This window comes from Sesamum indicum, linkage group LG12 (genome assembly GCF_026168435.1).
Source record: "Sesamum indicum cultivar Baizhima isolate 11 linkage group LG12, ASM2616843v1, whole genome shotgun sequence".
Classification (NCBI taxonomy): Eukaryota; Viridiplantae; Streptophyta; class Magnoliopsida; order Lamiales; family Pedaliaceae; genus Sesamum; species Sesamum indicum.
Genome location: NC_142668.1, coordinates 16116565 through 16139991, shown reverse-complemented (window position 1 = coordinate 16139991; position 23427 = coordinate 16116565). Strand labels below are relative to the sequence as shown.

General features: G+C 36.7%; 5 protein-coding genes across 6 annotated transcripts; 2 read left to right on the top strand and 3 right to left on the bottom strand.

Moving 5' to 3' along the window:
• Nucleotides 1–144: 144 nt before the first annotated feature.
• BFN1 (bifunctional nuclease i) lies at nucleotides 145–2514 on the bottom strand. Its single transcript, XM_088876663.1, has 9 exons — nucleotides 2354–2514; nucleotides 1909–2089; nucleotides 1705–1812; nucleotides 1546–1601; nucleotides 1352–1435; nucleotides 1063–1158; nucleotides 797–861; nucleotides 600–673; nucleotides 145–440 (listed from the first exon to the last, which is right to left on the bottom strand). Exons 1-9 carry the CDS (start codon nucleotides 2507–2509, stop codon nucleotides 307–309), a joined length of 954 nt encoding a protein of 317 aa, XP_088732789.1. The 5' UTR covers nucleotides 2510–2514; the 3' UTR covers nucleotides 145–306.
• Nucleotides 2515–2529: 15 nt separating this feature from the next.
• On the bottom strand, nucleotides 2530–7395 carry LOC105175486 (endonuclease 4). 2 transcript variants are annotated; one of them, XM_011097934.3, is made up of 10 exons: nucleotides 7158–7392; nucleotides 6937–7052; nucleotides 6391–6571; nucleotides 5666–5779; nucleotides 5543–5598; nucleotides 4464–4547; nucleotides 4231–4323; nucleotides 3776–3834; nucleotides 3564–3637; nucleotides 2530–3032 (listed from the first exon to the last, which is right to left on the bottom strand). In XM_011097934.3, the coding sequence occupies exons 2-10, from the start codon at nucleotides 7048–7050 to the stop codon at nucleotides 2914–2916; spliced, it is 894 nt and encodes a 297-aa protein (XP_011096236.1). In that variant the 5' UTR covers nucleotides 7051–7052; nucleotides 7158–7392; the 3' UTR covers nucleotides 2530–2913. The 2 variants fall into 2 exon arrangements, with proteins under 2 accessions (XP_011096236.1, XP_088732790.1); XM_088876664.1 differs by lacking the exon at nucleotides 2530–3032 and adding an exon at nucleotides 3039–3468 and having other exon boundaries at nucleotides 7158–7395.
• Nucleotides 7396–8525: 1130 nt separating this feature from the next.
• On the top strand, nucleotides 8526–10747 carry LOC105175484 (oxidoreductase, zinc-binding dehydrogenase family protein). The gene is made up of 6 exons (XM_011097932.3): nucleotides 8526–8882; nucleotides 9227–9406; nucleotides 9588–9669; nucleotides 9762–9869; nucleotides 10001–10159; nucleotides 10361–10747. Exons 1-6 carry the CDS (start codon nucleotides 8631–8633, stop codon nucleotides 10558–10560), a joined length of 981 nt encoding a protein of 326 aa, XP_011096234.1. The 5' UTR covers nucleotides 8526–8630; the 3' UTR covers nucleotides 10561–10747.
• Nucleotides 10748–10831: 84 nt separating this feature from the next.
• On the bottom strand, nucleotides 10832–20519 carry LOC105175633 (beta-galactosidase 6). The gene is made up of 19 exons (XM_011098136.3): nucleotides 19878–20519; nucleotides 19692–19787; nucleotides 18837–18949; nucleotides 18556–18622; nucleotides 18372–18464; nucleotides 17850–17993; nucleotides 17568–17656; nucleotides 17350–17455; nucleotides 17172–17259; nucleotides 16519–16637; nucleotides 15716–15880; nucleotides 15036–15235; nucleotides 14396–14502; nucleotides 13715–13824; nucleotides 13060–13167; nucleotides 12438–12548; nucleotides 11993–12204; nucleotides 11472–11799; nucleotides 10832–11079 (listed from the first exon to the last, which is right to left on the bottom strand). The coding sequence occupies exons 1-19, from the start codon at nucleotides 20046–20048 to the stop codon at nucleotides 10969–10971; spliced, it is 2538 nt and encodes an 845-aa protein (XP_011096438.1). The 5' UTR covers nucleotides 20049–20519; the 3' UTR covers nucleotides 10832–10968.
• A 142-nt stretch (nucleotides 20520–20661) lies between these two features.
• On the top strand, nucleotides 20662–23360 carry LOC105175483 (uncharacterized). The gene is made up of 4 exons (XM_011097931.3): nucleotides 20662–21177; nucleotides 21361–21483; nucleotides 21851–22141; nucleotides 22905–23360. Exons 1-4 carry the CDS (start codon nucleotides 20914–20916, stop codon nucleotides 23112–23114), a joined length of 888 nt encoding a protein of 295 aa, XP_011096233.1. The 5' UTR covers nucleotides 20662–20913; the 3' UTR covers nucleotides 23115–23360.
• The last annotated feature ends 67 nt before the right edge of the window (nucleotides 23361–23427 follow it).

The window sequence follows — 23427 nt, the reverse complement described above, 5'->3', positions numbered from 1 at the left end:
AAACGATCAATCAATAAGTATATTATACTTACCCTGTAACGGATTAGGTTCAGCAAAAACTTCTTTGAGTAAAAAGTTTCCCATATATACCTATTTCCCTTTGGCTGATTGGTAATCAAGACTTGTGGATCAAGTGAAACTTAATTGAAAAAAAATGACTGAATAAATAATTCAAATCGACTTTTCCCTGTTTTTGGTTGTGATTTGGCTGCTGAGAATATTTGTGAAGGCACAGTAATATTGTGCTGGAGGCTAACAGTTAGAATGCTTAAACTACAATATCTAGGGGGTTGAATGCTGAATTAATTAAGTGGGAGCAACAGAAGAATCATTCTCTTGCGTATGATCACCAAGAACCCGATTCAGAATCATGGCTAAACGGACCCCGCCCTGAGCTATCCGTTTCATCACAATGGGCAGTCTTGAATTAAAGTAATTATCTGTCGGCATAAACAAGATTGCAACTACTTGGTTAATAAGAGATCCGATGCCCAGAAAAAAGAAAGGCCATAAAGGAAAACTGAATTTGAAGATTGTATTCCGGAGTATTATCTATAAACAGTATGTGTTTTATTCAGATGGGGAAAGGGCGCTTTTACCTGAAAGAGTGTCTCCTGATTCAACGTCTTTGTACCCCCATCTGCAAGCTATATTTATACTCTCAGCAGCATACCTGGAAGAGAAGAGAATTCATGGATTCAACATTACAATGTAAATAGAAGGAAACTTCTGCATTAATACACTGTTATATACTGGTATTTACTACGTTTATTGATGTATCGTTGTCTATACTCACTTGTTGACACAGGAAACAAGGTCAGTACAGTCTCGCCAGGAGGCAAGATCCGCGGACCAGATTCCCTAGTTGTATGGTACATATTAAAGAGACTTTGTTAGTAGAAAATTCTCTGGTAAATTGCAAGCATGCGATATATTTCCAGTAATTTGTGGCTGTATATGAACGAAATAAGAAACAGAATCCAACCAGAACATGTAGGACATAAGTCGATCCTTTTTATTGGCAGAGGAGGAGGTTAACGGATTGCAGTAGCATTTACTTACATCAGTGAAGTTCCCTTCAATGTCCTCTTGCAGAAGGTTAATGTCCTTCCCGTAGTAATCCGTTGCAGCTGTAAGAATTATCTCCCTGTCCCACACCTTGACACATGATTTTGGAAAAACAACCAATGATGTTAAACTTACTGGAAGTGCAACTCTAACACAACTAGATAGACAAAATATAAGGTATTTAATGTAAGGATGGAGTCTTCTTATTCTAGATAATGAATCCCGTAAATGTTCTAATATGATGTAAGTAGTGGAAACAAGCACCTTATAAGGCAATACTCACATGGTGCAGATTTGACTTGTGTCTGAACCAACGCAAGTCTATGGTGTTTCCCCCTTCATCACTTGTGAAACCAACATGCATTGGCTATCAAGGAAAATTGTGACCAGCATAGAAAAACAGACAGAAAGTTAATCACTGTTAACTAAGATTTATTTAACTCGTAAAGATCTTATGCTAGTGTTTTTTCTGGTTACCTGATGGATATCTCCCATGAAGTGTGCTAGGAACAATAAGGCCTCTGTCATGTTATCTGTCATGGCAATGAGACATCAGATTATTGTTAAACTAAGATATTAAATTCACTGAGAACGAGAAATAGGAACAAGAAAAGGAAATGAAAGGACATTTCTTACGGCGTCGATCGGAGGTACCATGCCGGTAGTGTGAGAGCTGATTGGTGAAGTTTTGAATGGCGCCTGCCACACACATATCCTTAACTCCATGCGGATCATGACAGTCCCCTTTATACATCCACCAGTATTCAATACTACATTACTCGATCTGAAGAATAATCCTTTGTTAATGAGATAAATAAATGATGATATTCTTTGACTTACTCCGATAATTAAAATTACAGGCTTGATCAGGTGTGTCAATGAAGTGAAGAGAGCTCGTCCATCGATACTTATACCAGTGCCGAACTTGATCAGGCCATACACAGAGTGCTGACAGATCCCCATTAACATAGTCAGGTAACAGCATTTGAACAGCATGCTTTGCCTCCGGTTCCAGCAGGTCCTGTTGTTTTTCATGCATAACCAATAAGTTGTCAATATAACTAAATACCGTCAAAACCTTGGGCTTGTCAGTGTTCAGTTTGTTTGAAAAAAAAAATGCATGGAAGAAGAAAACAGTATTTTCCCCGAGGCATTGTTTCTTCCACCTTGTTTGAGTTATAATATTTCGATAGAAATTGAAATGTTCTGATTGATGATTACTGTACATCAGCTGCAACTTGTTTCCATCTATACTCCGGATAGTAAGAAAAGGAGCTAAGTCTACCTGTGCAATTTTGCATGTCATGGCATGGCCTTCTTTGCTCCATGCTTGAACACAAGGATCATAAACAATACAAATACAAAGAAGGGAAGCAGAAAAATACAAAGACATCCCTCCTAAAATTCTGGATTCTCCCATTCTGAGAATTGACGATTGCATTTGCTATTGGGACTTGAAAATGGACAATGTGACCCACCATAATCATGGGCTGAGAATATATACACGTAAACTATTGATAAGGTTACAATGCTTACAAGCTAAAGATTTTCCTTATTTCAAGTGCCCGCTAAGTTGCTTATGAGTACAAGCAAGATGGGCAGGCATATTCCAGGATAACAGGTATCCTAGCATTTAAAGAAATGTGTCATGTGACTATGAAGACATGTATAGGTACAATTTCTTAGATTTATAGCAAATGTTGACTTTGAAGATAATCAACTATTTAATTAGGCAGTCCATGCCTTGACGTGAGGGAAAGCACAAGCCAAGAGGGATAATGCACAAACTGGTCTGGTCCAGATCCAGATATTGTGCTGCTTCATCTCTATGTCATCTGGTTGTTTTCATTCTTCTGCAATTGATTTGTGTACAGAAAAAATGCTGTTGAGAAGAGCAGCTAAACGGACCCCAGCTTGGGCTAGTCTGTCCTCAACAACTGGCAGCCGAGAGAGGAAGTAATCGTCTGCACAAAAAAGCAAAAATTAGCAGACATGAAAACGTAACTACAATTATGTGATAAATCCAAGATTGCAATTATATCAGCAGATATGGCAAGAAGAAATGATTATCTGGTGACCCAGCTCAAGCATTCTGCCGATGGTCAACCTGTTCAGATGATGTAAGAAACTACTCCAAAAAGTTATGGGACCATGAGAAATGATATAGAAGATTAATAATTGGATGATTTTGGTCATACAATTTTCACAGACGAGGTGATCACTGAAAGATCAGGCCTTACAAAATGGAATCATTAGGATTTTTCTCATGAGTAAAGCGAAGTAGGAAAAAAGCCCTCCAGAAAGTTGCACGCAACCCAAATAATTAGGTCTGAATTGCTCGAGCTTAGTCCCCTAAGGTGGCAATTTCATCTTGTAGTGCTCAAAGATGCTAAAGGAGTCCTGTTTGGAAGATTTGTAGCTGCTACTGACCAGTCGAACAAGACAAATTTACAAGACAAATAACTGAAGAACAGAAGTGCCAGGATCAGTTTTACCTCCTAAGGTGGTTCCAGGAGTGGCATTTCTATAGGCAAATTTACAAGCTAAATTGACACTTTCAGAAGCATACCTGCAACGGTATTGACACAAGAAATACAGTCACGTCTCCAATCTAACCAATCATACCCACCCTAAACCAAAAAAATATGGAGGAAGAAGAAACAGTAAGAAAAGTTCAACGCAAATTTATTGAAGAGTGTATACTTACGGGTTTGGACAAACTGCACCCTTGCAATTTTTCTGAGTTGATAATTCAACAAATGCCTCCTATTTGCAGTCAGATGGGAACAAAGAAAAAGGTTGACAATGCAATAAATAGGAAGAAATAGGGTGACTTATAATTAATTTAGAATTTAGAAAGAATCTGTGTTAAGATTTGTATCTCTTGCAAAGAGAGAAAGGGAAAGTCATAACTACATAAACCACTGTGTGATCATCATTTTTTCATTAATATAACAGGGGGGTAATTCTATAGTAAATACTTACAAAGAGCTAATGCAGAATGTTTGATAAATCTTTAAATATAATTGCCTTCAACATCTTAGAAAATTACTCATTTAATATTAATTATGAGGAATCTTCTCCCTGCCTATTTAGTCTTTCTAATGATTTTATTAGAACATTCTTCATTTTCCAATAAAGTTAGCAAATTCATAAACTTACCGTGATATTCCGCTGAATAGACTGAATCATTGTTGTGAGATCTGAGTTGTAAAATGTCTTCAGCGCAGATTCAATTATCATATTGTCCCACACCTGAAATAAGAAAATATAATAAAATAAGAGAGCATAAAATGAAACATATTAATACTTCCATCTACCCTCTGAACAAGTTACAAGATGCAGCATAACTGATATCATCCAAACTTTGATGCCTAAAAGTACTTGTAACTCACATGATGCAGATTAGTTTTCCTCCGGTACCAACGTACAACAATTGTGTTCCCACCTTCATCTCCAGTAAAGCCAACATGCAATGGCTGCCAACCAAAAATAATTTTAAGACACTGTCGGATCACATTAACACTTTTCTTCTTCAATTTCTATTTCTATGAGAAATCAGAAATATTGAAACATAAACTGGAATTCAAACTGATGGGACTAGAGTTAAGAAGACATAGGTAGAGCTTAACTACAGAGCAGCATTCAGACGTTAACCGCAACTAGTAAAGCTTATTGTTCTGAAATGATCCTGGCTACAGCTGAACTAGATAGCAGCATTCAGATGTTAACCACAACTAATGAAGCTGATTGTTCTAGAATGCTCCTTACATGGATCAAGAGGTACACGACAGTTGATGCCCCTCAAGTAATTGTAATGCAACAAAGACAAGATAGCTACACATTCATACATCATCTACCAAATTCATTAGCTGGAGTCATTCTCCCTGAATCAACAATTAAGGTTCTGAAACAACTGAATTCCTTGATATTTGCAATTTTACTTACAAAGGTTCTACATGCGACATGGATTTCATCCCAGTGAAGAGGATCATGAACTTAATCTCTATTGGAAGAAGAAATGATCAGCAAACTTTGAGTATGGTCTTCAATGGTAATTAATCGTGAGTTATTCTTACTGTCTTCACAAGGAAACAGTTAGGTGCATCATTTGATGAAATAAATATGAGGACTCGCCTTTCAGCACCATAGTCACGATTTGCATGTCATTTTAATTGAGTGTTGGTGTCTCTTTCCAAACAGATCAGTGTTTTAAGAAGTGGCATCTATGATCTAAACTCCCACACCCGCAATCATCTATGGATGACAGTGAATATGCTTGCCTTTTGAGAATAGCTGATGTAAGAATGCAGAAGCCATTATCTCCAACTTAAGAGTCAGTTGCACTCCTAAGATTTTCCACAATTACTAAATCACATAATCATCATGGTTACACAGTACATCAGTTATCATCCACAGGCTAGCATATTGTAATGAAGGCAAAAGAGAAACTTAATAAGCAAAACGAGCTGACCTGGTGGACATCACCGATAAAATGAGATAGGAACATAAGTGCCTCAGTCAAGTTGTCTGTAATTGAAAGAATTGAGTTACTGGTTTCTGGGTAATAAATCACTAGATAACAGTTGATGCTTACACTTGACTACTGATAAATGGGATTTATGAGGCACTGGCATAATCTGTGCTGTGTAGTTGTAAATTGCTCCAGTAACACACCTGTGTTTGCGTCCAGCAGAGTCATGGCAATCTCCTGTCATAGATTAATTAAGTGATCAATGTATTCGTACAACTTAGAAGCTCAAATATATTTCTCAAGGACATTCCATCCAGTAGTTGGGTTATTCATCTCTGATGAATACAGTACCAAAAAATATTGAAATGTATGGCAATATATGAGGATTAAATGATAGTCTTGGTATGAAGTCACGCTCAGCCATGCAAATTATGGGATGATTATTGTGTAAACAAGATCATATAGGCTCAGGCAAGAAGCAATATATCAAGTAGCTAGCAACAGCAAAACAAAACATTAAGAAAAAGAAGAATAATAAAAAAACCCTCAGATGATGACAAACTGAATATTTCCTACAGCCATCTGCCCTGAGAAGGGAAAAGATTGCTGCGTCCAGTGAAAACCTGATGGTCAGTAAAACTAAAAGCACGCATAATGTACAACTGATACCATAACTAAGGTGGTACAGCACCATAGAAAGGCACAATTATAGCAAGTTACAGTGGTAGCATCACTCAACTGATATAGGGTAAATTTCTTCCTTTAGAAAAAGCAATCAACAAATTCAAAGACATTGCACACAACGGAGGTGACGAATGAAAATTAATGTAAAAGCAAAATCCACTTACTGCTGTATTGGTAGTTGCACCTGAAGTCAGGTGTGTCTACGTAATGCAAAGGACTACTCCAGCGGTAGTGGGGATTGCGACGAACCTCATCCGGCCAGGAGCAAACATCAGCTAAATCACCTTCAGCATGATCTGGAAGCAATGCTTTGACTGCAGCTAAAGCATCCTCCGTAAGATAATTCTATAACAACAGCAAAAGATATAACCGTCAGAATCTATAGGTAAAAGTTTTTCCACAAGGTACTTCATAAAATTCTTAAAATAGGGCCTTCCCAAATCTTCTTTAAGCATCAATTTCCTTGCAGACGCTTTATCATACTGTAAAAGAAAAAAAAAAAAAAAAAAAATTCTACACCCCCGTTGTTGTACAATAAATCGTCAACTCCCCTTCCGAAACCCTCCCACTTAAGCCGCTTACCCACCACCCAAAACAACTAGGAAATTGAAGAACTCATCCTAGACCCAATGATTTTTTTCTAAATAAATATCATTTCCATTTCCTCTACAACTATTTAATAAATATTAAAAAAAAAAAAACAAAAATACCTCCGCAATCTTGCAAATAACGTAGTGGCCATCTTTTCCCCAACCATTAATTCTCGGAATTATCAGCAAGCAAATAACCGCCCTACTGATCCACCATCGATCGGACACACCCATTTCTGCCGCATATCGTCGAGCATACAATACGCGTACATCAGATCATATAATCATCAATGCATAACTACTTTTCAAAGAAGACAAAGCATTTCTAAGAATCATAGTACCTGCAGTCTCACGGTATATTTTGGGATGGGAAGCCTAAGAACGAACCCCAAAATCGACCAACTATTTTCTTTTCTTTTTGTAATAATCGAATCGTAATACGCAATCGTGTAAGATTGGTGCTGTTTTTGTATGATTGCGGGAAATAAGAAGTACACGGTAAATTCAAGTACTTAACAGCCACTTCCATCAGACTATGAGGCTACTGTAGTGGTTACCACTCCAAATTCCTAACTTTTGTAGCAACATTCTCTTTTGCATCATAGGATATAACTGCTTCATTTTTTTTTAAATATATATATTACAATACTTTTATCATTTAATTAATTCAATTTTTAGTGTTTTTATTTATTTATTTAAATATACATTAATATTTCTTATCAATTAGCATATTATTACGGTATACAATACATAATCCATTAATTATAAATAATAAATAATAAATCAATAATTTCAAAACAAATAAAATAAAGAACATATCATTTATTAAAAATAAACGCTTTCTTCATATCCATATGAGTTGCATGAAAAGTTAACAAAAGATAAAATTGAATGAGGGTAGAAGAGGATAAAGATTATCTTATTAATAAAAATTAGTTAATAGGTAAAATTGAGAAGTTGCAAGGATGTGAGTTCAAATATGTAAGTATTATTTTATTTTAACAATTGATGAATGATTATAGTAACTATTAATTAGTTATATTAATAATACATTATCAGATTTGTTCATTAATTTCCCATATTTACTATTGCTCCTGTATTAGTTCTTCATATGTATCATAATAGTCCTAATTCTTTTAATATGTCTCATTATTATTCCAAACCATTAAATTATAATAAAATTTAATTAAATTTGCCCTTTTTACAATGACATCCTTTGAAATAATTTTAACGGGCACTAACAATTAGTTTAATTCGTCAGTTAATCGTTAGGTTTTATTAATTTTTTTGATAGTTTAATCAAAATACCCATATAGATTAAAAATTATAATTTTATTTATTTTATAAAAAAATTTTATAATCTTTTCTCAATTTCTCCAATTTTTTCATCCACCTAATTTAATTTTTTATATTTTTTAAAAAAAATAAAATAAGAATAAAATTGATAATTTCATATATTCATTTAAAAATTATATAACTTCATGAAACATCGAAATTATGTTTATAATTTTTTATATAACCAAAAAAATATATAATTATGTCAAAATGAAGTCGTTATGATTTACCCCTATTATGAATGACCAAGGACTGGAACAGCGACATTGGTAGATTGCACCATAGTGCGACTTTGACGAGAAACTGGAGAAAACGGAGATTAGAGAGAAACCTGTCCACTACTACACGTGTTAATTTGTCCCACTCCCACCTCTCTCCCTATCATACATACACAAACACATTTGCATATATTTTGTCCAGCAATAGCCACTTCCAGACTCGCATTAATCAACCAGAAACCCTCAATCCTGAAGAACACTATGAAGGCGATAGTGATCACAGAGCCAGGTGGGCCTGAAGTGCTACAGTTGCGAGAAGTCGAGGACCCAAAGATCAAAGACGACGAAGTTTTGATTAGAATTGCAGCAACCGCAGTCAACAGAGCTGATACCCTTCAGCGGCAGGGCAGGCACCCTCCCCCTAAGGGTGATAGTGAGTATCCGGGTCTTGAATGCTCCGGAATCGTTGAAGCAGTTGGCAAAAATGTTCATCGCTGGAAGATTGGCGACCAGGTTTTTTAAATTGTGCTTCTCGTATTTATTCATGTTTATAGGGGGAAATATGTACTAAATTAACTGAAATGTTAGTTTCTTAGATCTATAATAATCAGTTCCGTGTTGTAGATTAAAGTGGGTTGCTGCTTGTTATATGGTCGGTATTGAAGTTTTGATTGATTAGTGAGAGTGAAATAGTTTGTATGCTTCGAACAGTGCGATAACGGTAGGTGAGATCTTCACGGCGGGCCAATTGACATGTCATACTCCCAGTAGGGTTGTGAGAGTAGGAAATTCAGAATGTTGGCTTGTTCTTGCTGTCATTGTTGTGAAGTTCTGATATGGGAATGTGCTTTGCAAAGGTATGTGCTCTTGTTGGTGGAGGAGGGTATGCGGAGAAAGTTGCTGTTCCTGCTGCACAAGTTCTTCCTGTTCCCCCTGGTGTTTCTTTGCAGGATGCAGCTAGTTTTCCTGAGGTAGCATGCACGGTCTGGTCCACGGTATTTATGATGAGCCACCTATCCAAAGGAGAAACTTTCCTGGTATACTTTCAGTGCCTGATTGTACATAAGTTAATCAACGAGGCTGTGAAGTTTTCTAAATGTTATGAAATTTATTGATTGTATGAGATCTTTTGAAAGGCTTATTACATACTCTCTGTTTATTTTAGTTGTTTTTATAATCTATTATAGCTTTTAACTTATAATTCACATGTAATGTCAGGTACATGGGGGCTCCAGTGGGATTGGTACATTCGCAATTCAGCTGGCTAAATACCATGGAATCAAAGTGTTCATCACTGCAGGTGACTGCAAAGATGGCATTCACTGATTCTTGCCGATTAGTTCCCTTCTACTGCTTGAAAGTTTTTTAACACTTTATAACTGTGTCATTTAGGAAGTGAGGAAAAACTAGCTGCTTGCAAGGACCTCGGAGCTGATGTTTGCATCAATTATAAGACCGAGGATTTTGTTTCCCGAGTGAAGGAAGAAACTGGGGGGAAAGGTCCAACACTTATTGCTCTTAATCCAATAGTTTGGTTGCAACTTCAATTGCTAGAAATGTGCTTGCTAATATTTCTTTCTTATCTGCTCTTTATTGGTCTGAATATCTAATTTGCAACTGTTCAACAACAGGTGTCAATGTCATACTAGATAATATTGGTGGCTCATACTTACAGAGGAACCTGGAAAGCTTGAATTTTGATGGGAGGCTTTTCATAATAGGTTTCATGGGTGGATTAGTGGCTGAAATAAACCTCGGAAGTGTGTTTGCAAAACGCCTTACAGTGCAGGGTAACATACTTTTGTTACATGTTCTTGTTGACATATCCTGTTGAAGATTATAGCATCAGAATATACCATAAGTGTTTTTGATCTTATCATATTTTTTCCGTTATTATCCACCGTTTAAATCTAGGTTTGGTGATACTGCTTTAAGCTTAAGTGTGCTGTATTTCTTACGCTGTGTTTGCTCAACTTCACAACTTATTTTAGCTGCCGGCCTGCGGAGCAGGAGCCCAGAAAACAAAGCTCTGATTGTAAGTGAAGTGGAAAAAAATGTCTGGCCAGCAATTGCTGCAGGGAAAATAAAACCTGTTGTGTACAAGTATTTTCCACTGGGAGAAGCTGTGGAAGCTCACCAGCTCATTGAAAGCAGCAAGCATATAGGAAAGATTGTCCTCCTTGTCTCATAAGTACTTGATTAAACTTATTCCCTTATCACCAGCAAATATGATTAGCATATTGTATATTCGTAGTTCAGAATGGGAGGGGTGAAGTACAATTTGTACTCCTTTCAAGTTGTTTGCCTGTTCTTCAAAAAACTTGTATGGTAACACATACGCTATTGTACCATCTAAAAACATAATTGCCTTTGTTTTATGTGATTCTCTGACGGAAGTAGGGAAGAGGTGATAGCAAATTACCCTGCTGTTCCTGGAAAATATAAAATATACTATAACTATGAGAGCAGTTAATAATTCCAGGAATTGGTCTTGGTAATTCATACAGGGGTTTAATTTTCCCTAGGTTGTTCCATAAACCCAATAAATAAAAACAGGTCAAGAGAGTTTGATACAGGCATTTGCAAAGGAAGGCATATATCAACCTCTACAAAGAGCCTCAACTGCCAAGCTTTTCAAGACACTAGGACAGGGGTCTCCGAGTTTATCTGTGGAGACCAGAATTGAACATGCCTGCTTGCCAACACAGTCCTGTACGATAATCCCACAGGTCAGATACGAAATTTTGTTATTCGTTATGTTTCATTTCTTCTTCATCAGTACCATTCCAGTGCAACATAATAACTAGAATAGGCCAGCTGATATGCAGCATGGATTCCGACATTAACTTTAGTAAATTCCTCCAAAATTTGTTCGTTCAAGGATTTTGATGAGAAAGCAAATATTAGAAGAGGAGAAACAAAACTAAAGAAACAGTCGTAAATTCTTACGTAAGTTGAGAGGAAGGAGGAAAAGAATGGGAACTAAGGAAGGTAGTGAATGTTCTAGAGAAGGACAGAGAACCAAATAGGCAAATGACTGACATTATTTCCTCTACGGGGTGCAAATATTTGTAGGCAAAATATGCTAATCAATGACATTACCTTGTGAACAATTGATGAAACATCGGCATGACAACTCCCTGGACTGAGGGCTCCACAATTCCCTCCAGGAGTTCCGAAGCTAGCAAAACGAACCGAAGCAATATGCCACCCTGTTTCACAGCTCAGTCGAAGTAGAGGGGTTCTGGATGCAAAACCTACACCTGGTTCCCAAGTATCAGCTGGTGGAAGATCAGCCTCTGATACACGGTTGCATATTAGTTGCCCGTTTTGAGTCACCACAGAGATTGTTGAAGGGTCCCCTCCAAGCTCTTCATGGATGACGAGCAAGTTCTCACCAGGTTGTAGCCAAGAGCGTGGTACATGATACCTGGAAACATTTCGTCGTTCTATAAAATCGCCACATGCATAGCCAAGAAATGAAGAATATAGCAGTCTGAAACTGAAAGCAGCCCAATCAGTGATTGAAAAGACACATAGAAGCTACTGTTGATTTTACTTACGGATATGCATTGTGGAAATCAAGCTCCAAGCAAGTAAAGCAGATTTCTGGTTCTACTTACAATGTTTGAGCCGGTTGACCACACTTCTTCAGACATTTTGATGCATCATAAGTTCCTCTATAGTCACAGTCCTCGGAACAGCCACTTGATGGTGAGAGATAAGACGACCAGTATCGGCCTATACTCTGACCATTTACCCATGCTTGGCCCTTCCCCATGCCAGAAAGATTCAGTGATATGGGACCCTTTCCTTCAGGAGGGAGGAACACAGTCTGATAGAAAAAATTTTCGATGTTAAATCAAGCAGGGCATTATTTTTGTTATTTCTACACTCATTTTCTCGAAATACAGAAACAGAGCAAAATGCTTTGAGACTGTAAAGAGGATAAAAATGGACTAGAAATGGACTTCAGTGTCAAGCTTACAGGCAGGTCAAAATTATACTCCATTGAGGGAATTGTTTCGGTTCAAGTTGGGACGCACTAAGATCAAGTTATCTAATTACCTTGTACCATATCAAACTCTGGTTGACCGGTATTGCCCTCCCCTTAGTCCATATTGAACTATTTGCAAGGGATACATTCTGAAGTCCAAGAAATTCACCTTCAAGCCCAACCTGAGTATATCCATGTTTCCGAACATCATTTGTTGCGATAAATATTGAAATGGTAAATGATTATATTTAGAAATACAAATTAATGGGTCTCTTTCCACTTCAGAAGAATTACCATGAGGCTGAAAGCCACGGGAGATGTAACAAAGCAAAAGATGAATATGAAATCCGTTTCATGTAATTTACCATTATTTAGCAATATTCTTTGGTGAACATGCCAAGTTTAAAACTGTGTGGTAGAATTCAATCTCAGAAACATTAAACGTTCATTCAGGAGAGAAATTATATCCAGTTCTTAAACATACCTATTTCTGTCTGAAGTAATGTTTATTGTATCAACATTACCTCTCCTCAATTAAGGTCTTGTCTTCTAAAAAGAGTTACGAGCAAAAACGCACGACATAGTGAGTTAAAAAGTGTATTTGCAATAATTTCAAGTTGCAGCTTGTCAGTAGTTGAGAATAATTATGTGAGAAACATTTCCAAGTTAACTAATCCTGGTATAACTACCTACCTGATACGTCCACTGCATGGAAGACAGATCCTCTTCTGAATCTGTCAAATCAGTAAGAACCACAGAATATAATCCCGCTCCTTGCACATCAAACCATGGTCCGTAATTCTGAAGAATGATGTTTCAAAGAAAGGAAATTGTGAATTTGACATTGAACAATAATGATTATGCTAAAAATATGTGGAAGTAAGGAGAAAACAGGGCTGTAAAAGATTGTTTTGGGTCATAGAAAAGACTCCCCATCAAGATCAGGTGCAAAATTGGAATCTGAATCTCAAAATATGGCCTTGGGTCTATAACAAGGCAAGTTAACTTCTCCAATGCACGCATTTTTGTTGCTTTGTGTAAGATGGTTCTCCTCCACAGTAAGATATATCCAATATATAGGGCAGACTATGTGGGTTCTCTGCTATAAAAAAGTTCCCATCAAGCATCTAGCTTTGAATTCTCCATCCAGAATTTGACCCTTCTTCTGACATTTGTAATTTGCCCCCAAACCCATCATCAAAACACTCTTTATCGTTTCTCCATTCTTCTTAACATCCATATTAATATACAAAATACAGATTTAGAACAACAATAGACAGGAATTTCTATGGAAGCATAAACGTGGATGAGAAAGAGAGAGTGGCAAGTGAGGGGGAGAACACCCTACCTGTAAACCAATCATCATACTCAGCACGTCCACTGTGTTGCTTCCACTATGAAGTTTAACCTTGGCACTCATTATGAAGCTGGCATCATCATGATTTCCATAACCAAATCCTGAAGATCAAAGCAAGAAGTTTATCAGATATAGCTCAAGACTAATTAAAAGATGCATCTTAAATGATCAAAAGAGCAGCAATAAACAGGGCGCTGTTGATTTTCAGTAACTATTCAACAGAGAAATTCAGACTAGAAATATAGTAACAATGATGAAGAAATACATATTCCAAGTTTCATTCACAATCAACAAATTGTTTATCTTCTCTTTTCTCCTTTGATCTTTTCCAGTTGGCACACCTTACAACTTTATTTGAGAAGGATATTTGAAAACTCGTTTTTATTACTAGCATGGACAGAAAATAGAAGCAAAGATCAAATACAGCAGAGGTTGAGAAAGTTCTCTATCATGGCCATACTCATCAACATAAAAAGTTGTTGGGCTGCTAGTGAGGTAGCCATCTTTCGTGAAGAATTTCATCATGCTGGAGCAAATACATGTGCATATATAGCAGTTACATCTAACAAAATTGGATATGTTCCTGAATAATTCTTTTGCAGAAGAAGACAAAATAGAAATTTTCATGAATAGAATTTGAGTTTAGCTAATTGTACTACACACATTGCTTACCTACTAATCTTTTGTTTACAAAGAGAAGAGCAGCGTGTCCCAAACTCCAGATAAGCAGACCTACTTCTTTTGTTTGATTTTGCTCAGTTTTTGCAGTCATATTTATGCTGCCAGTAATAAAATAATATATTACAAAATTAATAATTGCTAAGAAGATTGAGCAGTTAAAAAATGCTTAGCAATATACTGTAGTATAAACACTGGAAATTACACTTACAGAAGGAAAAACCAAGAGGAAGAAACAATTAATTTCTTTCATCTTGATCAAAAATATAATTTGCTGAAAACTGTAAAGACGTCTCAATTCGTGCATGATCATCCCTGACTATATTTGGTTGCCACTTCTTGTAAAACAATAAAATGAAATTCAGTAATAGGAAACGGCATATACATGAGCCTATAATCAATCCTTTATCCATTTTTATGTTAAGAACTCAATTTCTCCATCCCTTCCGAAATGTTTGACAATTTCAATTTATGGAAACTGAGAAAGCTGTTCGATTAGGATGGAACAGGTTAGTGTTCTCGTGAAAATTAATTGAGTGCTATCATTTTATTTAGCATTCAAAGCTGGAAAATCGTTTCCTAGTACGGCAGAATAAAAAATAAAAAATCAAAGAACAAACATGAAGTGATTTACCTTGTCGAGTACCAGAGGAAATCACTTGTATCTTTTGTTGTATTTATCTGCTCCAGTAAACCTGAGGCCTCAAATGAGTTGTTACCCCAAACGCCCACCTGTTCCTTGTACCAACTCCAAGATGATGATGGCAGAGAAGAGTCATGCATGGTGATGTTCCAAGTAAAAACATCATCATCAAGAGTTCTTTGCGAAAGAACCTTTGTCCATGGTAAATGAAGAGAAGAATTTTCATAAGATATTAAACCTGAGGGATAGTCACCAAATCAACTTCTGAACAGTTTCAATCTTAAATTCCATTTTTCATCGTGTGAATATGTGAATGTTTCAAAAAGCAACAAAAGAAAATTGAGATTTGTTAAGAGAGAAATGTGTTACGAAGTCGTTCCATGAACCAAGAATGCAATGTTCAGTACATAACTACTTCACATGCTTATAAAGGAAGATGCAACAAAAACCATGAACTTTAATGATTATCAAGTAGCCCTTACCAGCTGACACCCCCTCCCTGCCATTAGTTTAAACACAGAGTGTAGTCCTTTTTTAGGATATCTTTATTTATTCTTTATTAGTAGGCCGAGACCCAACCTTGTATTCAAAAGTAAAAATGAATAGGCACTAGGAATTTGAAGTCTCAACACATTTATGAGAACCAAAAACAGAGAGAGGGGAGGGGTTACCTTAGCTGTGTTGAATATAACATTCACGCAGTCTGGAAGAATGCTCACAGACCATGCAGGAAGGAAGTAAGAATTCCCCCTGAAATTGACAGTAGCATCTGTGGAGCTACCATAATTGGCAAGAAATGCTGCACAATCATTGTGGGACCTGTAGTATACATGAGCCTGATATAGCAAATGTGATTGTCAAATTCCCGGGGTGTCAAGGCTCATCAACAGCAACATGAATATTCTAGTCAACAAGTTATTCAGACTCGTAAATAAATAGCAGATACGTTTTATACAGATAACATCAAATTCTACATTTTCAACTGAAAGAAGTTTTCAGATTTAACGACATGAGTATAGGATCCAATTGCTATGTGACCTAAAATAAAAAAGAACGTAAATTTGTTTCCATCTGAAGTTAAAAAATGCAAGCATGCACAAGATGCTATTCAGCAACAGGAATGATACTCCTTCCAGAACACAATAAAATTCCAAATTATTTACATTACATGATCAGTACAAAATCCAAATCAGAATATACAAAATATGGCAGGGCATATTGCAAATGATAGGTGCAACTTAATGTTCAATACCATGCATAAAAGAACAGCTGCTTTAGCTCCATATTCTTTTTTCATGCAAGATGAACATAAAATTTGTGTAAAACAATGAAAAAAGGATGAAAACTTTGCCCAATGTTTCCCACTAAATGCTTTGGATGCTTCCAAATGTTTTAGATTCCATGTATAAACAACAAAATGTCCTATCTAACCCTACACTGACAATAAAAAAACAAAACATGGATTTAAACATACCTCCAGATTCTTGCCCAAAGAAATTTGAGTTGCATTGGCATTGATCAAATGTTCCTCACACTGTTCAATTGAAATGTGAAGGTCACGCAGGTGGCCCCACTTTGGCTGATTGATAAAACCTACATAAATTAAGATAAAATGAGTAAGGTGGGTGTTTTTAGTTAGATCATTATCATGCTAATTACAGTAGAAGGTGCTCCTCTAATTTTTGTTGCATGACCTGGGATAAGGAAAAGCTCCATGTCAAATGCTACAGAAAAATATTCTCCAGTTCTCATTACTACTGAAAGAAATTGGCTTATATCCCTTATATCATCCTATGCAGAATAATACTCCCAACCCTGCAATTTTCAAGCTGAATTGTGAATCACAAGTGCATAGCAGATTTTTCAAATTCATAAACCCTTTTGATGTTCCTTGGAAGTTTAAATTTGTGACATATTTGTGTGTCTAACGCATCAATTTTGGAACCTAAAAACCACTAGTTGATCTATTACATCTTCAATATGTTGGCCTTTCATTTACTCCTTTTAAAATACCTAGCATACAGATCTTATAGACTGCCAAAAATTTCCAAGAATGAAAGAAAAAAACTGCTCTGCTCCTGGTACATACAGATGGCATTTCTCTGCTTAACCAGTCAGAAAGTTTACCATACTCATTTATTGGGGCGTCATAGTCATAACTAGTAGCAACCAAAGGTCCTCCTGCTGTTCTACCAAAGTTGGTGCCACCAAAATACTGCAAGTATTGGAGAAATCAAATTGGTAAGAGATTGTGTTTATCAGGGCATAACTTGCAGCTCCTTGATATCACCTTAATCAGGCTCACCATGTAATAGTTTTGGAAAGTGCCACCTGTTTCAAAAAAGCGTGCAACAGCAAAAGCTAAGTCTTCAACAGGTCGAAAAGGAACGGCATATCCAAATGCAAGGAACCTGCAAAATTATATGTTAGTGTTGGACTCTAGAAAGACTGATAATAATGAGCGTGAAACCTGTGGGGATTCTCCAATAAACTACCCGAAACAGAATAATGTACTTTGTTTACCATCCAACGTAGTTTTCCGTCCACATTTTTGGCTTGAATGGTGAATTTGGAGAAAACCGGTCGCAATAAAATCCATTGCAAGTGTTTATCTGCAACATCACATGCTTCCTTTATTAAGTTTGCGTCTACTAGAAGCACTGCAGTTCTCATAATCAACCACACAGCAGCCAAAAATCCCATTATTACATAGAACTATGGCAAAAAGAATATGATGTGCCTTCTATTGTGTGAGCATTATGGAGAAAAGGAACATGACGGGAAACATTGATGAATTCTACTTACAATTGGATCTGGTGCATCTTCCTGAGCACACATCACCCATGGAACGGTGGTATTAAGACCGACAGCTGTTGCTGCAGCCCATTTGACATATAACTCTCCAGCTACTCCATAAGCCCATTCAACATTTCCATATTCATTCTCCACCTGTAACAACACACTCCCTAAAATAGATAAACAAATAAAGACCAAAAGGATAAACTGACCAATAACATCAAATTCAGTAAGATACTCTGTACCAATGACATATTTTATAATCACTTACTGCATAATATTTGGATTCTCAACTTTATGTGTGGAGGACAAATCATACACCACTAACCATGTTGGCAATAAGAAAGATAATGTGAAGAATGGATTATTTCAATGCTAGGTAAACATTTTATGAACAACACATAATGTTCAGAAATCATATCCAGCACCTATGCTATTATTACCCCGGGAAAACAAGCACATGACAATAATTTTAAAGTTCAAGAAGAAAATTTTGAGCTAAAGGCAGCCGAGTACATAATAAGAAGCAACCTGTGCGAGAATAATTGGCCCTCCTTGTGATGCAAAGAGGTTCTCATCCTTCATCAAGTTAACAATTTTCGCAAGAAATCGCTCCATTTCTTTCTGCATTAACACCAAAACATGCTTTACACAACATCTTGAAGTTTTCATCAATTAATTATGAAACTATCAGTTGCAGCATTTTAAGATGCACCTTGAAAAGGCTGTTTGTTGTTCGGAACTGTATTCCAGGAATAAAATGCAACCAAACTGGAAATCCCCTGTTCAGACAAGTCAAACAAGAGTGTCGACGTTATCAAATCATTTCATTTTTAATTTAAGGAGTTACGATATTGCAAATGATTCATTTTATTATCTACTTGATAATTGAACTTTAAACAGTAGTTTAAAAATCCCCCAAGACATGCATTTATTACCTTAAGAGATAACAATGGAAACTGTGTACAGATCAAGAAGACTGAATAAAGGACTAACCCATAGTTCCATTCAGCACAAGCATAGGGACCAATTCTCAAATGCACAAAGAGACCAGCTTCATGCACTTCCTTAACAAATCGCACTAGGTCAAACCTGCCTCCAAAGTAGTACTACATTTCTAGAAAGTGTCAGTGTCTCTAAGGTAACAGGTATGACGCTAATGTGGAAAAAGTACATGTAAGAACCATATCTAAGCCATTTTCTTTATTGCATGTGATAGTCATTTTTCCACTGAAAATAGACAACTGCACATTCCCCACACAGAACCACTTCAGACCTCAGTCTATCAACAATTAGTGCAGACATCACACACTAAATAGAAAGTATTACACAGAACAGTAACCTTATAGAGGCTACAAAATCCAGCAAAGCATGGTCACTAAAAATTGGCTGCAGCAGCTTGACAAAATTCAGTCATATTATCCACAAAAAGTAAGTCATATATTCTTATCTTAACCACGATACTTTCAACATTATGCAAAAATAAAAGTGAATCTCTCAGCATTAATCAAGTAATTGTCATAGAAAACAAGGAAATAAATCATAGAATGAAGTATCAGCATTATCAAGAAGTATGGTGGCAAATAGCAACTTGAACTCAGCTCTTGAGCCATAAAACTTTCCGAAATTGACGTTTGAGGCTTAAAAGATCTTGAGCCTCCATTTATTTAGACCATGCCATTAAACTGAGAATCAATAAACACAGGCCATAAAATAAGAAATTAAGGACTTACCAGTTAAATGATTAATCTCCCATTCCCACAAACAAAAGCATTGAACTATTGTTCTATTAAGTTCAGCGTGGAACATACTCGTAATCACTTGTTATGAGAAGCAAAGTAACTTGTATACCTCTCCTCTCACAGGCTCATGATAATTCCAAAAGACATAAGTCTCTATCACGTCCAATCCTCCTTCCTTTGCCTTCCTAATGATTTCTGGCCATACCTTCAATTCACCACAAACAGGAAAACAATAACATTTCCTTAATTCATCAAACCAGTAATCAACAAAAAATAAATAAAGATTCCAACTCACTTCTGGCGTGGTTCGTGGATAATGTACGGAGCCTGACTGCAAGATTCTCCGCTTTCCGTCGATGACCAATGCCTTACTATCATATGTCACAGTTGTTGAAACGGCTGTGTTCCAAAAACTACCTTCAAACAATAAAATCGCCGACAAAAGTATAATGAACATATTCCTCATTTCAGTATTTCAACAAGTAAAACTATTACCAAGGTAAAAGGATCATGAAACCCAATCTTATATATTTATGAACAGGCGTTGTAAGTAGAATCGACTAATGCTGGACACTGTTTTGGCGTATTTGTTGCGAGCCATAATGACGGATAAGATTGGAACAAGAGCTTGGACTGCAATTCTTGGAATTAATAGGACCGGTAATCACAAGAAACAAATACTTGTCAGTTTTCTTGAAACTTTGTTTTTTGTGCGTGAGTGTGACGTTTTATTTCTGAAAGAAACCTTGGAAAACAATTTCAGAAAGAAAAACTTAGAACGAAATATAAACGGTTACTTTGGCGCCTTCGTTATATGGAATCCGTTACCCGACCCGTTCTGTAAGCTTGAAAGGGATGCTGCGACAATAGTGTATATAGTTTATGCGCTCACCGACACGCTTTGACAGTTAAGAACCTGGTCAAACCAGGACGCCTTCATGCAGACTTCCAATGGTACAATGAAAACGTTTAAGACGATAAACGTTTTATTACTTAAAACATGGTGTAGGTTAGAATCGTTGAAAATGGAAGACGTTATTAATACTTAAAGCAGGGCCCATCACAGCGTCAGCGATGCGGATCTTGGCATTGTGCGCTTTTAGTAGGACTCCTTAACGCCATACCAAACAGCACGCTTTTGTGTACTTTTTCGCCTTTATCGTATGATTAGCAGGCCAGAAACCTCACTGGAATTTCCTTTTTGTGTTCTGTTCTTCGAATCCGGCAAGACTTTTCCACCTTTTCCCTTTCTTTCTTGATCATTATTCATTGGGCGATCTTATTGACTGATTACTGTAACTTTACCGGAGCAAACTTGAGTTGCAGGCGACATGGATTTTGCTAACATGGATCGGGACCAAATGACGCTGGCGGCTTCAGGATTCTTAGTGATGCTAACTCTGCACTTCACGTTTCAGTTGGTATCACAACATCTGTTTTACTGGAAGAATGCGAAGGAGCAAAAAGCCATACTCATAATCATACTGATGGCCCCAGTTTATGCTGTTGACTCGTTTGTTGGATTATTGGATATCCGCGGGAGCAAACCATTTTTCATGCTATTGGACTCTGTCAAAGACTGCTATGAAGCTTTGGTGTGTGCCATATATCTATCTTCTCTTTTCTTTTTATGGTTGTTAACTATGATATGCCAAATTGTGTTTGGTTGTGCTGGTTTATTTTGCAGTTCGGTGTCAGGCTATTGCAAATTATTTTGCTTCGACGTATAGTTATTTAATTATGTTTAATTATGCTGGGGTTTTTCTTGTTTGGGTCAGGCTATTGCGAAGTTTTTGGCTTTGATGTATAGTTATTTGAAGATTTCCATGAGCAAGAATATTGTACCTGATGAGATAAAAGGGAGGGAGATTCACCATTCATTTCCGATGACTCTCTTCCAGGTGAGATTTTACTGTCCTGTGCTGTTGCTTAATATTTTCTGGTATTGGTTTTATGGTTTTGTTTGTAGATGGTGGTAAATAAGATTTTCTGAATGCATTAATATCTTTAGAGCAAGGAAGATATGATATTTTATCCTTAGTTTTGAGCAATAACTGATTCCCTTTTTTTATGAACTTAACTCCAACTCGAGCAAGTTATACAGAAGGAAGACATACCAAAAGGAGGCTTTCTGCTGCTAAACTTGAGCTGAGGGCATGAGTTACTAATTGGCTGTTTAATCCCAACAGACTACAATGCTACATGAGTTTCGGTTGGATGATCAATTTTTGAATTGTGTCTAAGAAAGTTCCTTTCGGTTATGTGCAGCCTAGGAAGACGCATTTGAATCACCACACGTTGAGGCTTCTCAAGTATTGGACATGGCAGTTTGTTATCATCCGTCCCATATGTTCTATCTTGATGATAACATTACAAATTGTTGGGATGTACCCCAGTTGGCTCAGTTGGACGTTCACAGTCATTCTCAACCTATCGTTTTCCTTGGCCATGTACTCCTTGGTTGTCTTCTACCATGTCTTCGCAAAAGAATTGGAGCCTCATAAGCCACTGGCAAAGTTTATCTGCATCAAGGGAATTGTTTTCTTCTGCTTTTGGCAGGTCAGAGATCGTCTTTCTCATCTCATGCATCTCAATTTGTTTGTTTATTTGGAATTTAGATTTAGATACGAAAGGGTGAGCAAATTCACTTGCTCACATGTTTTGACCATTTGTTAAGTTTCTCATAAGCATTTCATGATGGCATGATTACCTTGTGGTTGTCTCTAAATTCACCAAAGTACTGTTAGGTGCATAGACAAAAATGTGTCACACCGTCCATTAGTTCAGGTTTGACCCTAGTAATGCCCATGTATATGGATAGCAAAATCAGCTTCTAATCTTGCTGCTGAAGTCCTGCTGCATATTTGTGGATATTGATTGTGATCTTGTTACAATTATCATCATTCTCTTGATTACTGCTGCTTTTCAGATCTGAATCGAGCACTTGTAATCAGTTTGAGACTTTGTTATAGATTTTCTAGATTCTTATGGATCGTCAAAATCATGGCCCTTCTCTAAAGTAGTGACATAACTAGACAAGTGAACTTTTGAAGACTGGCCCTGACCAATGATCATGAAATTCAAGTCTTCCGTAAATCAGAATCTGATGCAATTAGCTCAAACTGGATTTTCTTACATCAGTTTCTAATTTGGTAGATTCAGCTTATGGATGTTGAACATAATGAGTAATGCACGGGATATCACATATTTTCTCTCTTGTCTGATCAATGTTAGTTGGAAATTTTATACTTCCATCTTTGTCAATGAGGATAATATAGCATTACTACAGCTGGTTTGATAAATGTCTTCTGATGGCTTGCAGGGAGTAGTACTTGACATCCTCGTCAGGATGGGCATTGTTCAATCCCATCATTTCTGGTTAGATACAGAGCACGTCGAGGAAGCAATTCAGAATGTTTTAGTTTGTGTTGAGATGGTCATCTTCTCTGTTATCCAGCAGTATGCATACCATGTTGCACCTTACAGTGGAGACATAGAGTCAAAACTGAAGATGCAGAAAAAATATGAATGATGTTCGGTAGAGGTTCCAGGCATGCACAAAGAAGAATCAACTTCTCTGAACTCATCTGAGGTAGTCTGTAAGGCGGCGTGAAACAACAAAGGCAGGATAGTGTAGCCTAATCCTTTTATGTGATAATTCAAAGCAGTAAATTTACGAAATTGTTCTTATAATTGTGAGGTTCTGAAACTGCATATTTTTGTACAACATGATTTTTGCTTCCTTGAGTTTGTAGAATTGTGTTTGCCTTTGGTTTGATATGGCTTCAATGAATAGAAGGAAATGTTATTATCTTATGCAAACAAATCTTCCTTTAATCGAACTA

What these genes read in the sequence shown, in the direction of transcription:
- BFN1 (XM_088876663.1), bottom strand. Translation starts at nt 2,509, where the DNA reads ATGCAATCGTCAATTCTCAGAATGGGAGAATCCAGAATTTTAGGAGGG. An exon ending in TCATGGGAGATATCCATCAG is followed by an intron (nt 1,436 to 1,545) that starts GTAACCAGAAAA and finishes TTTCCTTGATAG; the next exon opens with CCAATGCATGTTGGTTTCAC. An exon ending in ATCAGGAGACACTCTTTCAG is followed by an intron (nt 441 to 599) that starts GTAAAAGCGCCC and finishes TTATGCCGACAG; the next exon opens with ATAATTACTTTAATTCAAGA.
- LOC105175486 (XM_011097934.3), bottom strand. Translation starts at nt 7,050, where the DNA reads ATGGGTGTGTCCGATCGATGGTGGATCAGTAGGGCGGTTATTTGCTTG. An exon ending in TTATCGGTGATGTCCACCAG is followed by an intron (nt 4,548 to 5,542) that starts GTCAGCTCGTTT and finishes TTTGGTTGGCAG; the next exon opens with CCATTGCATGTTGGCTTTAC. An exon ending in TCCTGGAACCACCTTAGGAG is followed by an intron (nt 3,033 to 3,563) that starts GTAAAACTGATC and finishes TTTTTTGTGCAG; the next exon opens with ACGATTACTTCCTCTCTCGG.
- LOC105175484 (XM_011097932.3), top strand. Translation starts at nt 8,631, where the DNA reads ATGAAGGCGATAGTGATCACAGAGCCAGGTGGGCCTGAAGTGCTACAG. An exon ending in GCTGGAAGATTGGCGACCAG is followed by an intron (nt 8,883 to 9,226) that starts GTTTTTTAAATT and finishes TGCTTTGCAAAG; the next exon opens with GTATGTGCTCTTGTTGGTGG. An exon ending in CAAAGTGTTCATCACTGCAG is followed by an intron (nt 9,670 to 9,761) that starts GTGACTGCAAAG and finishes TGTGTCATTTAG; the next exon opens with GAAGTGAGGAAAAACTAGCT.
- LOC105175633 (XM_011098136.3), bottom strand. Translation starts at nt 20,048, where the DNA reads ATGAGGAATATGTTCATTATACTTTTGTCGGCGATTTTATTGTTTGAA. An exon ending in TGTGCTGAATGGAACTATGG is followed by an intron (nt 18,623 to 18,836) that starts GTTAGTCCTTTA and finishes TTGTCTGAACAG; the next exon opens with GGGATTTCCAGTTTGGTTGC. An exon ending in CGCCCCAATAAATGAGTATG is followed by an intron (nt 16,638 to 17,171) that starts GTAAACTTTCTG and finishes TAATTTATGTAG; the next exon opens with GTTTTATCAATCAGCCAAAG.
- LOC105175483 (XM_011097931.3), top strand. Translation starts at nt 20,914, where the DNA reads ATGGATTTTGCTAACATGGATCGGGACCAAATGACGCTGGCGGCTTCA. An exon ending in AAGACTGCTATGAAGCTTTG is followed by an intron (nt 21,178 to 21,360) that starts GTGTGTGCCATA and finishes TGTTTGGGTCAG; the next exon opens with GCTATTGCGAAGTTTTTGGC. An exon ending in TTCCGATGACTCTCTTCCAG is followed by an intron (nt 21,484 to 21,850) that starts GTGAGATTTTAC and finishes GGTTATGTGCAG; the next exon opens with CCTAGGAAGACGCATTTGAA.